General features: G+C 34.2%; 1 protein-coding gene across 2 annotated transcripts; it reads left to right on the top strand.

The window, feature by feature from the left end:
- Positions 1 to 1412: 1412 nt before the first annotated feature.
- On the top strand, positions 1413 to 11734 carry LOC145816735 (PHD finger protein ING2-like). Of its 2 annotated transcripts, none has more exons than XM_082912685.1 (7): positions 1413 to 1630; positions 1731 to 1802; positions 2562 to 2866; positions 9423 to 9486; positions 10451 to 10707; positions 10842 to 10880; positions 11480 to 11734. In XM_082912685.1, exons 1-7 carry the CDS (start codon positions 1585 to 1587, stop codon positions 11582 to 11584), a joined length of 888 nt encoding a protein of 295 aa, XP_082768811.1. In that variant the 5' UTR covers positions 1413 to 1584; the 3' UTR covers positions 11585 to 11734. The 2 variants fall into 2 exon arrangements, 1 of the variants encoding a protein (XP_082768811.1); XR_014358820.1 differs by having other exon boundaries at positions 1420 to 1630; positions 10842 to 11371.
- Positions 11735 to 14652: the final 2918 nt, after the last annotated feature.

Genomic DNA, 14652 nt, shown 5'->3' with positions numbered 1-14652 from the left:
CCCCTCTGCTGCTGGATGAGGTGGTGATGGTACAGGCACAATTGCCGCCACTAGTGCTCTCGATGCGGCTGGAACCTGAAGAGATGCAGTATTGGCATATCAGATACAATGTATAGTTACAGATGCAGCATGATGAAAGTTGTGGGATGCAATGAGCTAGATACAGTACAAATACAGTGTAGTGTGTCAGTGCAACATATCAGTGTGATGTGACAAGGGAAAAAATGCATACCGTGATATAAGTATCAGTGCTTTAGTGAGAATGATGTGCACAATAGTATTGAAAATGCTGAAATACGGGAAGAAAATATGAGAGAATACCTGGATGTTATGGAGACTGAGCAGTGCCTCATTTCTCAGTATCATGCTCTCGAACGAAGCCAGTAGCTCGAGCAGTCCCTCAGTGTACTTCGGTGGTGCCTACAAATGCATTGGGAATGATCAGTATTCGGAAGGAACAAATATCAAAAAGAAAATGAAAAGCTGGAGAAAATGTGGTACATATTGGAGGTGCATCGCGAGCTCTAACGTATCTATTCCCGACTTCCGCTGGCTCGATCAGAATCTGGTAGGCCATTCCCATCGGCCTCTCGCATGTCAGCATGGTTGGGATTTCTGGCCAACCTGTAATAACCAGACCCTCGTATATGTTTTCTGATATATTTTTAGACCCTATTTTGTGATTTTGAATGCTTATTGTGAATTTCTATGAGAAATTAAGGTTAAGTAAGTGAACTCCATGTTTAAGGGTGTCTATCTGTTTAAACAAGAAAAGAGTGAGAAATGGCAAGTGGTGGCAAGTGGCGACGGAAGACGGTGGTGGAAAGTGGTGACGGTGGGTGGTAGATAGCGGGTGGCGGTGGATGGTAGCGGGTGGGTGGTGGTGGTGGCGGGTGGGTGGGTGACGGTGGCGGGTGGTAGGTGGTAGCCAGTGGGTGGTGGGTGATGGTGGTGGCGGCGGCGGCGGCGACGGCGGCAAGGGGTGGGTGGTGGCGGCGAGTGGGTGGTGGCTGGTGGTGGCGGGTGGTGACTAGTGGTGGCAGGTGGGTGGTGAGTGGTGGTGGTAGGTGGTGGGGGTGGGTGGTGGGTGGTGGTGCCAGAAAATGGTGGTGGAAAATGGTAGCGGGCGGTGGCTAGTTTTGGGTGATAAAAAAAAAAAAATTCAAAACTCAAAACGGAAACACATTTTTTGTGTTTTCATTTTTTGGCAAAATTTGTAAACTGTGACTACTGATTTATAAATTAAAAATTTTATCAAATAAGTTTTTATTTAAATTTTTAAATTTTTTATAAATATAAATAAAAAATTAAAAACCGAACGACGCCGTAATTTTTGATATTTGTTACCAGACGGGACCTAATAAACTTAAAAGTGCAAATAGAATTTAATAAACAGTTTTGAAAGTGCAAACAGAATTTCCCATTTCAGAAGGACCCGCGTGGTTTTTTTTTTCCTTCCACTTTTGTCCAAAGGAAATCGGAAATCGAAAATCGAGCTCGTCTTTCCCTCTCAAAATTGTAAAACCCTAACCAAAAAAAAAAGAAAAGGAGGAGAAGAAGGGCACCGCAGCTGGTTGGTACGCCATGGCCATCGCTCGAACTGGAGTGTTCGTGGATGACTATTTGGAATGTATGTTATTTCCTCTGTCTCTTCTCTCTCAATTTATCATATTCTCTTTTTGAGTTCTATTTGCTGCTGATTTTATTTATTTATTTAAAAATTCGAATAGATGCAAGCACATTGCCAGCAGAGCTCCAGAGGCTTCTCAATACCATTAGAGAACTCGATGAACGTTCACAAGGTACGTACTTCCTTCCTTCCTTCCTTTCACACTCAATTAGGGCTGACCATAATCGTTTTTGGTTTTTGAAATACACGAAACCTTACGCTTCAGTCCGAACTAGACAGTTTAGATTATGTTATAATAAAATATTTTATTACTATCAAATATAAAAAATTTAATGACGCCTGTTTTTGGTTTGGGATTTGGGAAAGGATTTGGAAAGGTAATTGAACCAAAAAAAAAAAAAAAAAAAGGGTAAATGTGAATAAAATATACTTTCATTTTACCTAGTTTCACACACTTTTTTTTTTTTTTTGTCTTTTCTAAATCCCTTCCCAAATTCCCCAACCAAACGCAACATGATAGAATAGTTCTAAACAACCATATAAACATTTCTTGAGTAATATTTTCTAATCACATTATGTATAATGATAATATTTTTAAAATTCGCGATTCCGAACTGAATTGAACCGTGGTTTAGTTGTTTGGATTAATTCCAAGATTTTTATGGATTGGTTTGGTTCTAAATTTGGTGTAACCGTAGGTAATGGATTAAATCGAACCAATTTGAACTATGCTCATCCCGACTCTCAATCTAACACAAATGTTAGAATAATAAATGTTTGTTTGCATATGTATGTGTGTGTGTGTGAGAGAGAGAGAGAGAGAGAGAGAGAGAGAGACTAGGCATGCTATCCTTTTGTTAGATTTTTTTATTCTAATAATAATAATAATAATAATAATAATGATAATGTGATTCAAAATTTTGGGAGAAAGCTATGATAAATCAAACAAGGCAGCAGACCAAGTACTGCTTGGGGTTGGCTTCTCAAGGCTCAAAGAAAGGTAATAACGAAGAAGAAGAAGAAGAAGACGAAGATGATGATGATGAAGAAGAAGAAGAAGAGGAAGAAGAAGAAGATGAAGAACACCACGTTGACGGTGAAGAAGGAGAAGAAGAAGAAGAAGACGAAGAGGAGCCTGCTTTCGAGAAGATGAAAAAGGATATTGAGGCAAACCAGGACAATGCCTTGAGTCTATGCACCGAGAAGGTTTTATTGGCACGGCAAGCTTATGACCTTGTAAGCTAAATTTCATTCACTTCTTTTATAGAACTTTCTCAGCCTATTATGCTTCATTTTATGCCAGTTCCATTCCATGCAGTAGGTTCTATGCTTCTAATCATTCTGTTCTTTAATTCTATGATGTGTGTTTAGTAACCAAATCAAGATTTTGCTACAATTTTTGGTATGTGTTCACGTGTAGAGACTAGACTAGAGTGCGTTCATTCTTAGTCGATTATATATATTTTTTTCTAAATTGCTTCCTTGTTAAATGATATTGTACTTAGTTTCTAATTAATTAATATGTGGGCAATTCAGCTGCTGATTACATTTTCAATGTTGTAATCTACCACAGTTTTAGTGAAGTTCACTAGCATCACGATAGCACCATGGAAATTCTCTAAGTTGCAATGTAACGATGAGGTGTATGCAAACTCTCCATTTTATTAAGAAGGTCACTCATATGGCAACACCTGTCAGTGGTCTCTTATGGCCATAAGCTTTTTGAAATTATCACCTTCATACTTATTTATTAATTAGAAATTAGAATTAGTCCTTCAAGCTAGATCCCTGAGTCTTTTAACAAAACTGAAGGATTTTATGCCATTAAAAAAAGAGTATACGGTTTCTGTGTGCACAACTCATGCTCCAAATTTGTTCAAATATCCATACTTTGGCCTTTTATTTTGTGGCGCAATGCAAACATTGTCTCCACTTTAAAAGCCTGTCTTATGCTATAAAAGGATTTGATTCTTTTATATATATATATATATATATATCTTAAAGGGGGCATGCTGTTATTAAAAAAAAAAAAATTAGCTAGATTAGGGCATGTGGGCATTAAATAAGAATGCTGCAAGATTTATTTATTTATATTTTATGTTATGTAATCATGAAGTCAGCATCAATTTCGAGCTTTGCATCCTTGACGTATTTGTGCCATGCATGACAGCATTCATTCTGTTTACTTCTCAGCGTGGGCATTACATCATTGAATATTGTAGTAATGCTAAGCTAGCAACTTTTACAGCAGATGTTGTAGACTTTAATATAACTAGAGATCTGAGGTTTAGTCGGAAATAGGAAAAGAGTGACTCATTGATTAGGCCATTGCCACCATGATAAATAATGGTCCAGAGCACAAGATTAGTATACACTCAATGCACAACAAATAATTCTTTCATGTGGCAATTCAATATTTGTCAATCGTGGCAAGTCATATCAAACTGATAAAATGCAACGGACAAATATGTTTTTGCAGGTGATATCATTTCTTTATGTGTTCTTCATACATCAATAACTCGCCTTCTTAGTTGCTGCAACAATGGCCTACTGGGGGGTGTCTTGTTTGGACTGCGCTCTCATCAAGATAGAACTTCAATTCTCTCTCAACTGGAATGTTGTTCCAACTAGATCTAGGATGGGACCATTCAAACATATGAATCCCAAATAAATATAATAGAAAGCTACCGAGGCAAAATATAATATTATGTAGAGAAGAAATATTTATCCTCAACTTGGTTTTCCTCCCATGAATTAAAAGATGGAGATTTTTCATTTTTTTTTTTTTTTTGAGAACTTAAACATAAAATGTATGTTATTTTTTTGATCAACAACAAAAGCTTTATTGATAAATCAAAAAAGGAAGAGAGGATGAGGCATTCTCTTACAAAAGGACAATGAGAATACAAAAAGTAAATAACCCTAACAAGCTAAACACGAATAAAATGTATGTTATTGGTAATGAATTGTTACTTGTGATATGAGAATTTACTATGCTTATTTTAACACTTGAAGTGGTGGTATAATGTATACATTTAACATATATATTACAACCTAAATGATGAAGATCATGGAAAGAAGAAAAAGAACAAATCTGGAATTTCACATGAGGCACATTTTGGGTATCAAGAATTAAAGATTTGGAATAATTTCGAGTCTTCATGTCATTATAGTAGGTTTTAGTAACTAAAGGTATAATGGTAATTCCAATAATTGTTGGACATGGGTTATAGGGGTCACCCATGGATTTTATTATTTTGGGTCAAGTTATTAAATGGATCATTATATATAGGTTTTATTATGTCTAAAATAATCTTAGTGGTCAAAAGTCTAAATTTCCTATTTTGATGTTGAAGTAGAATTGGAAGCCATTACAGTTTCCTTTTATGATTGAAGTAGAATTGAAAGTCATAATTGGTTTAGAATATTAATAGTTGCTAAATATTTTTAGTTTTTAAATTTGAGTTATAGTCTTGATAGAATTAAGAGTCTTTAGCTTATAAATATATGTGTAATCTCAATGATTAAGGAGAAGAGTTAATATTATGAAAATCTGAGGTTGTGTTTGTGTGATTGGCCTATCCCATGTGAGGGTGACGCACCTCTCTCTCTCTCTCTCTCTCTCTCTCTCTCACGCGACCCGAATCCGCCCCCAGAGGTTTATGCCGTGACCGGCCAGTAATCCCAGATTACGTTCGGTCTCAAAGACAAAACTGATAATTAATAATTAGAAATAATAACGGGGCATTGCGGACGCAATATTAAAATACAACCATGTCCATCGAGCAGTGCACACATATAATTACATGAATAATTAAAACTAGACATGAACTCATAGTTACAACTTACATCAAACATCTTAACATTTAGACAAAATATCCGTACATAACAAGTTCCAAAAACAAAAGCAAACTAAATAAAAGAACTTGGTTCACAAGGTTGACACAACTTGGCTCCACATGAGACCAAGATCGCCCCATCAGAGAGGCACTCCGAAGCGGCTTGACAAAAGGGTGGACTGCCGAGGTTGCTCTAAGCTTGTCGCTCCATTTGCTTACCTACATATATATAGGGGAAGGGGGTAAGCTAAAACTCAGTGAGTAATACCAGTGTAAAGAGGTTAAATGAATGATATCTATCATAGTACAAAATCATTTCACATGAGTTCGAAACAAATCATATCACATGAGTTCGAAACAAATCATAAGTGAGTACTTGTCGTATCAAAGTTCACAAATCATATTTATATGTGGTACATCCAATAGTGCAACAAAGGGCTCGAAGGCATAACAAAGGGACCGCATGAGTCTAATGAAGGGACCATATAGGCCAAGCAAATAGACCACTTGGGTCAACATCAGAGATCTCTATGCACATATAACAAAGGGCCATGGTATCATTTTTCCTGGGCGAGGGTCTTATAGCGAAGGGCCATGGTATTGATTTCCTCGGGCGAGGGTCTTATAGCAAAGGGTCATGGTATTGTTACCCCAGGTGAGGGCTACACTAAGGATACGACATTACATTTCAAAAGAGATAATCAGTCACTCATATCAAAATATCATTTCAAAATAATAACCTTGCGGTAAACCAAAAATACACTTTAATAACATATTTTTACAAAGATACTACTCACAGTGGGCTGGTATTGATGATAGACCTCGTTTGGCTACCTACACAAATCACATAACATAAATACACATTAAACACACGTTTGTAACAAGTAAAGCATCTTAATCCAATCTTCTTGCATGTGTTTCTAACTTATTCCATGACTAATGATGTTTAAGAATGCCTAAAAGGACATGATGATGCAAATATGCACTTAGGAGTGTTTGTCAAAATTTGTTGAAAATAGAGCGGTGTGACTTGACTGCAAAAGTATTGGTTGCTCAAAATGTGCGCTCGATGGTCACTTGAGCCAAGTGTTGAAGAAAGGTGAGTTCTCTCGAGCGCACACTTGGTCACTCGAGTCAACTGCCAAAGGCTTGCAAAAATACTGGATGCCTGCAATGGTCGCTCGAGCCATGAATTCTTCACTCGAGTGAACTGGGCGAATTCTGAGTTTTCCAGAATTGAGTTTGAAGTTAAAAAACATTCCTTTCAAGTTTAAAGCTTGCATGGTTAGTCTCAAAAGCTTAGAAACTCTTCATAAAATATGAATTGTTGAAAATTATGAAACCATGATCCCAAATTCTTTTTTAATTCTTCAAAACAAAGTTCAGAACACCATGTTCTTGCCATGCATGTGGTAAACTCAACTCTTTTCTTTACAAACCATGTTTATATGAGATGTTGAGTGTAAAATCATGAAGAATCTCAAGAAATAACATGTGTAAGTCCCATGTATGTATGAATTTGTAGAGAACCAAGTTCAAAGATGGAGAATTATGCATGTATGTACACAATTCACTCAAACTCACTACACTCATGACGATTCTAACTCTTTTCTTTCAAATTCATGCAAATGGTCCTACAACTTGGTGAATTCATCTTCCTACATGGATTATCTTTTTTAATTCTTCAAAACAAAGTTCAAAACACCATGTTCTTGCCATGCATGTGGTAAACTCAACTCTTTTCTTTACAAACCATGTTTATATGAGATGTTGAGTGTAAAATCATGAAGAATCTCAAGAAATAACCTGTGTAATTCCCATGTATGTATGAATTTGTAGAGAACCAAGTTCAAAGATGGAGAATTATGCATGTATGTGCACAATTCACTCAAACTCACGACACTCATGATGATTCTAACTCTTTTCTTTCAAATTCATGCAAATGGTCCTACAACTTGGTGAATTCATCTTCCTACATGGATTATCTTCATGAATTATGGGTAAGAATCATACCTAGAGCTTGAATTTGGCCTCAATTAAGCTTAATTTCTTCAAACTGCCTTGAATTCCCCTTCTCTCTCTCTACAAGTGTTGTCTCTCTTCTCCTCTCTCAATTTTCAGCTCAAGAGTTGTTGAAAATGAAGTCTTAAGTGTAATTAACATATATATATATAGGTGGATTAGGCTTAACTAATTAAATGTTATTAAGACTAATCAATTAGGCTTAAGTCTAATAAATTATAATTAATTTATTATAATTATTTTGTTCCGAATCAAATTTTAATTAAACTTGCCATATAGTTCTAAATATTCCAACTAACCTATTGAATTAATCAATTTCGATTTTTGAATCTATTTGGGCTTTCAATTTTGAATTCTAAGGCGACATTCAAACAGATATATCACAAACAAACAGATAAGTATCAAATAAGCATGTAATCATGCATATTATACCCAATAAAATAATATGTAAAAACAATACGGAGGTCAGGGTTGTCACACTTTCTCTCTCTCCAGCAAGGTTATTGTTCGCATCACTGTTCACAGTGCTTAGAACAGCCACCCAATAGCCCCTGAACACTTGTGTTTTCATTTCCAAAACCCCACCTTTTTGCAAACTCTTAAACTCTTATTTTTTAAATACTTTTGTAGCCACAAACTCCCACCAAATCTAGTCCTATAAGTCTATTGTTGCTGCTGCCAGTATATTTAATCAGGGCTCACTACTTGTAGGAAAGTAATCCTTACTCGTCTTACATCACTAAACAACAAACATATTTCAGCCTAAACAACAAACATATTTCTTACAATATATTTATATATAAAATATATACTCTCGCATAGGCGCTCCACCACCAGCCCCCACTTTTTACAACTAATGTGTGCTTGTGTATTTGAGAAAGTTCTCAAATGTCTCTTTAACGCTAATACATAACTTCAATGTATGTGATACTTGGCATTGCAAGTAAATTGGCATCTGATTAGTGTTGGTAGTTTGCTAGGACAATCTCACTGTCATACTGCCACGATTGTTGTATAATTGTTTAATTATGTTGTCAAAACCCACATAACTTTTATTTACATTTGACTACTACACTAAAAGTTGTTTATTTGAGGTCTATAAAGAACGGATACTCCAAAAAAGGTCCTGTACGAGTGTTGGATATGTATCGGATACAAATACATGATCAATATGTCTGGATATGTATTGGATATGATAAATAGGTATCCAATTTGTTTTTTATTTAGGTTTCAGATACGGGAGGGATACAACAAATAAATATCCAGTTGTTTTTTATTCCAATTTTTTAATTTATTTTTTATTTTTTCAAAGGTCAGTGCTCTCTCATTCTTTCTCCCTCTCTCCATCTATTTCTATCTCTCTTCATATTCTATTGGGCTTGTTTTGTCTTTGATTTATTTCCTTGTGATAGACTATTTTCTGTTGTATTAGCTTTATAAGGGCTACACACATGTTAATACAGCTAGCCACTGGAGATGCGCTGAAATACTATGAGGTTACCCCTGAACTACCAATTGGTTTTACTTCTGTTTTCATGTGCACTCCATTTTTGGTAACCTCTTAAAATTTCACCAGAGTAGTTATAGTGAATTCTCCTGTCAATGCTCTCTTATATAATGTTGATCTTATGAGTTGCTTGTTTCCACAATTCTTTCACTTAAACAATGAAGACAATGGTTTGCTGTGTCATGTTTGTTAGAATGTTTATTTTCTCATTGTATTCTAGATTATGCTAGGAGCTTTTTGTTGTCACAACACAACATTGTTTAACCATAAACCATTGGGGGACACAAAATTTGATTATGTCCCAAGTATTAAATTTATCTGTGGTGCATTATTTTCATATATTGTCCAGTCACTGTATTGTTGTTACCTTCTAAGAGTTGGAGCTCTCTTTTTCATTTTATTTTATTTGCTTATTTTATTTCAGATAGATAGCCATATAAAGCGGCTTGATGAGGACCTGACCAACTTTGCAGAAGATCTAAAGCAAGGTTTAGCAAATGCTTCCTAGAGTATCCAGTTCAATTACTCTTTATAATGTTTTTTTAGCAGTTCTGAATTGGCTATAAATAAGTTAATGGGTTTAAGCAAAAAGTCTTGTGGTCTTAAAAACCAGCATCTTGTATGACCGCTAGAAGTTTCCTAAAATGCCAATACACCTTACTTAAAAGTTTAATTTTCCCTATTTAAACACCATTAGATATCAGTAACAACTGGTATTTTTAGTGTTTGATATTGAATTGTTGACCACCAACTCATCTAAAAGCTTAAGCTATTAGATAGAGGGGCAATTTTATTATTTATATTTATATTTATATTCTCAATAGGCCATGTGTGGCCGGGCTGTCCTCCATAAGTGGACCAAACATGTGTAAGTATTTTAATTATCGGGTGGGCGGTGAGGTTTAAAGACATGATATTTGTTATAGCTTTTGGGGGGTGATTATAGCGTATTTTGATTTGGGAGTCTGTACTAGACTGTTTAGTGCAACTTCTGCCTATAGCTTATTAGGCAGAAATAGCTTAAATAAGCTAAAAAAAGCTGATTATTTGAAAGGTGAGGTAGGGGTGTTTTTAGCTTCTGCTTTTTGATTATCAGCTTTTAACTTAAAAAAAGCTCCACCAAACAGGGCCATTACCTGCTCTAATACCATATTAAATTGTTGACCAATGACCACCAACTCATCTAAAAGCTTAAGCTATTAGAGAGATGGACAACTTCATTATTTATATTCTCAACTGTATCATACTGGATCATCAAATGGGACATACTAATGGTTGAGGTAATTGCATGACATGTCCCGGCCACACTGGAACGGGACATACTAATGGTTGAGGTAATTCCAGTATTTTTCTCTAGGTTTGGATCATCAAATGGGACATACTAATGGTTGAGGTAATTCCAGTATTTTTCTCTAGGTTTGCTTATAATTTTTCTTTTGCCAATATTTACAGAGGGAAAAATATCACCAGATGAGCCAACAATTCTTCCTCCATTACCTTTAGTCCCTAAAAATGAGAAACGCAGATCACATTACGGAACACCTCAACCAAAAAGGGTTGATTACAGGGAGAGGGACTGGGACCGAGAGCGTGACAGGGATTTTGAGCTCATGCCTCCTCCCGGCGGCCTTAAGAAGGATTTTGCTGCCCCTGTTGATCTTGATCAACCCATTGATCCAAATGAACCTACCTACTGTGTGTGCCATCAGGTTCTGACTTCTGTTCAACTTGTGTTTTGTTTTTTTAGTTATTTTTCAAGTTACCTCTCTCTGTCTCTCTTCGCTTCAATTGATTTGGTAAACTACATCACTAACATACTGCAACTGCCTTAATCATCTTTCAGGTGTCTTTTGGAGATATGATTGCCTGTGACAATGAAAATGTAACTCACGTTTTCTTCATTCTTTTTTATAGCTTTCTCTCTGCATAATTCTCTCCTGGTTCTCATTCTATTTTGTTTTCGTTGATTCATTAGATACAGATATTTCAACTGTTAGGTTTGATTGTCTTGGTGGCAGAATCGTTCAAAAAAATTCGTCAAAGATGATAGTGAGGAGTTATGTAATGAACAGTAGTTAGTATTGTAGAATTTTTTCGGAGTATCTGATTGGAAGCATGAGAGAGATTTGGAACAACATAGATAATCAATACAATGTGAGGTGAAAAAGCCAATCTCTGGACATATTTTTGGTTCATAAAATAAGAATCGTAACTGATTTATGAAAGCCAAATCCATCTCTTTGTTGTATTGTGTGGTCTTCTCTAGGTACACATTCACTTGCTGCTTATCACTTAAAATATAATATGATGGTAAAATAGTAATTTCAAGCAATTTGAATCCTTGCCAACTTAACCACCAGTCTTGAGATGAAGGTAACTAATTGATTGACTTTGTAATTAAGGTAGTCATTGTGGGGAAGTGAAGAAAGGATCTTTGTGATTCTGGTTTATTTATGTTTTATTTATTTTTTCTTTTGACAGTGCCAAGGAGGTGAATGGTTCCACTACTCGTGTGTTGGGCTCACACCGGAGACGAGATTCAAAGGAAAGTGGTATTGTCCAACCTGCAGACAACTTCCACTATGAATACTTGCATGCTGTATGCCAATCATCATTTGACTTCTTAACCAAACTGAATTGCTGTTGCTGTTGCTCTTGCTCTTGCTCTTGTATATCTTTCATAGAAAAACACAAATTGAAACAAACAAATAAATAAACAAAATTACTTTGGATCCAGTCATTGTCACTACCCAATTTTATAAACCCATATAATTCTACCTCAATGTAATAGAAGTAATCAAATAATCATACTCTAGCTCTCCGACGATACATATATATCACATACAAAACATGTTCTGGATTCTATTCATTATCTTTTACAATAGTTACATGGTATACATTCCCATGTCTAATGCATCATACATATAATTCAACAAAATAAATCAAGTTGTTATTCTAAGGCATACATTCAAAATAGACGACATTCTCTCTTTACAACAAGAATATAATAGAAAGTCATCATCCTCATCCACTTCATTGATAGACTGAAGAGTGATTTATAACAATTGGAATGAACATGAATGTACAACATAATTTAATTTTTACTTAGGTTGTATGTGATTGGGAGATTTGGGGAGGGATTTGAAAAGGGAAAGAAAAAATGTATGTAAAATTAGGTGAAATATAAGTATATTTTATTTACATTTCATTTATTTTTTTTCTTTTCCTTTACAATTTTTTTTTTTTTCAAATCTCCCAATTAAACAGAACCTTAAGGTGAATAAAAAGAATAGCAAAATTCATTTTACCTCCCTCTCGTATGGCTTGATAGCACTTTATCTCCCAATCTTTTAAAAATAGCCATATGCCCCCAATATGGTTTTGGACTAAAATGTAATCATTAATACTGTTAACTATAAATGTGAAATGATTATAATACTTTGAAATCTTATACTTTTTTATTATTTTCTTTCTCATTTCTATACACAATTTATAATATCTAGTATTAATTCAATTAAATCATAATTAATAATAAATTTTTAATTATTTATTGTAATTCTTAAATTTTTATTCTAATTTCAATTTAATTATATTTTAGATCACAATCAATCCTAAATATTTAACTATTTATTGTAATTTTAATTATATTTTAGATCATAATTAATCCTAAATTCTTAATTATGTATTATAATTTTTGACAAGTTAATCTAATTTTAATTTAATTATATTTTAGATCAATTCTTAATTATTGTTTATCTTATATTTTAGATCAATTCTTAATTATATTTTAATTTATTTTAATCTAATTTTAAGTTTGGAGAAAATGAAAATTGTCCTTTTGTTATATTAATTTCATTCTAATTTTTCAACGAACAAAACTCACTGTCAAAAGTGGTGTGTAATATACCTTTCGTTAGTTTGGTTGAAAAAACTAACGATAGCACTTTAATTCAAAATTACGTGGAGATTTTTTGCCTATATTTAAACGATAAGGAAATAAAATGCTCTGGTTTCAAACCATAAAGAGGTAAAATGAATTTAACCCTAAAAGAATAACGAATATAATCCTATGATGTGATAATAAGTAGAATAAAACTTCGTAGCTCGAATCTTCCTTCCCCCGAATCTCCTGACTGTCCAAAACGACGTCATTTTGGACAGTTTCCTTTTTTTTTTTTTTTTTTTTTCCCCTCCTTAATTTCTGAAACGCAGAGAGAAGAGAGAAGAAGAGGAAAAGGGAGAGAAAGAGAAAGAGAAGAGAGGGAAAGAGGGAATGCAGAGAGATAGAGGGGGTCGCCGTCGCCTTCGCCTCTGATTTTTTTTTTTCTGCCCGTTTTTTTTTTTTTTTTTTCCAGATCAATCGATCATTGTGTTTTTTTCAAATCAACCATTTTTTTTTTCTTCGGATCGATGTGCTGATGAGGATGATGATGATGGTGATGTTGTTGATGATGAAGATGTTCTGGATCTGAAGATGAATGGTTGATTTTTTTTTTTCTTTCTAGATCTGAAGATGAATGGTTGATGATGATGATGTTGATGAAGATATAAAGATGAATGGCTTGTTGGGTGGTTTTTTTTCTCTCTGTTACTTCCTTCTTCTTCTTCTTTCTTGTTCTTCTTTTTTGATTTTTCTTGTTTTGTGTTATTGAAAAATAAAAAAAAAAATCAAAACAACGAAACGACGTCGTGTTGAATTCGGGCGAAATTCGAGCTCGAAAATTTCGAGTTACGTAGCATAACTGTAATAAGTAACGTAAGTCAATTTTAAATTCAAATCTTTTTCCTCAACTCTTTTTCCTAGGTGTGTATCTATCAGTGGTCTATCACCAAAATCATCTAAATAACCCCTACTTCATGGGAAGGAAATCACTGCTTATATAACTCCCGCTTAATCATCTACTAATTAGAAGGAAATGGGCAAGTTTTCAAACTTTCATTGTGAAACTCAAACCAATTAATTCTCAATATCAATTTCACTATACACAACTTAGATTCGCTAATGCTGTGTTTGGTTGAGGGATTTGGAAAAGAAAAGAGAAAAAGTGTGTGAAGGATAAAGGATACAAGAATTTCAATTTTTCGAAATGAGTCGGACATTTAAATCAAAGAACGATTTGCAAATTTTTAACCAAATCATCTTTTAATTTATAATTTCCACCAATTCAAATTCACATGCAAGAGTTCACAATTTATCCTTGTATATATAACCACAAATTTTTCAATATCATCAATTCTTTCAATTCAAGGAACTTTAAACCACTTTCTAGCATGAATTCAAATATGTTACAAAAATCAGTAAAATTACAAATATTCAATTCTTGTTCTTTACTCTACAAGCAACATAAAATAAAAAAATTTACAAAATTAGGCTTTAAAAGATTATTTGATGAATTTCTTAACATGCATGAGTTCAACAACATATAACTATTGACTTTGTGAATTATAGAAAAAATACCACATATTAATTACTCAATTTATACAACAAAAGCAATCTCCAGAGGCTAGACAATTCCTAGAAGATATGATTTTGATATTAAGAATCAATTTTTGTTCTACTAACTTCAATTTGACCTGAATATTGTTGGGAAATTTTCAAAATTCATAATTTCGTTTTTGGGTGTTTTCAAACCTTTTCTTATTTTTCTTTAGAA

Source organism: Camellia sinensis, unplaced genomic scaffold, assembly GCF_055761805.1.
Source record: "Camellia sinensis isolate YWXY unplaced genomic scaffold, ASM5576180v1 Unanchor4, whole genome shotgun sequence".
NCBI lineage: Eukaryota > Viridiplantae > Streptophyta > Magnoliopsida > Ericales > Theaceae > Camellia > Camellia sinensis.
This window is presented reverse-complemented; position numbering and strand designations above follow the sequence as displayed.

Coding starts and splice junctions, on each gene's coding strand:
- LOC145816735 (XM_082912685.1), top strand. CDS start 1,585: ATGGCCATCGCTCGAACTGGAGTGTTCGTGGATGACTATTTGGAAT. Junction 9,487..10,450: donor TGCAGAAGATCTAAAGCAAG/GTTTAGCAAATG, acceptor CAATATTTACAG/AGGGAAAAATATCACCAGAT. Junction 10,708..10,841: donor CCTACTGTGTGTGCCATCAG/GTTCTGACTTCT, acceptor ATCATCTTTCAG/GTGTCTTTTGGAGATATGAT.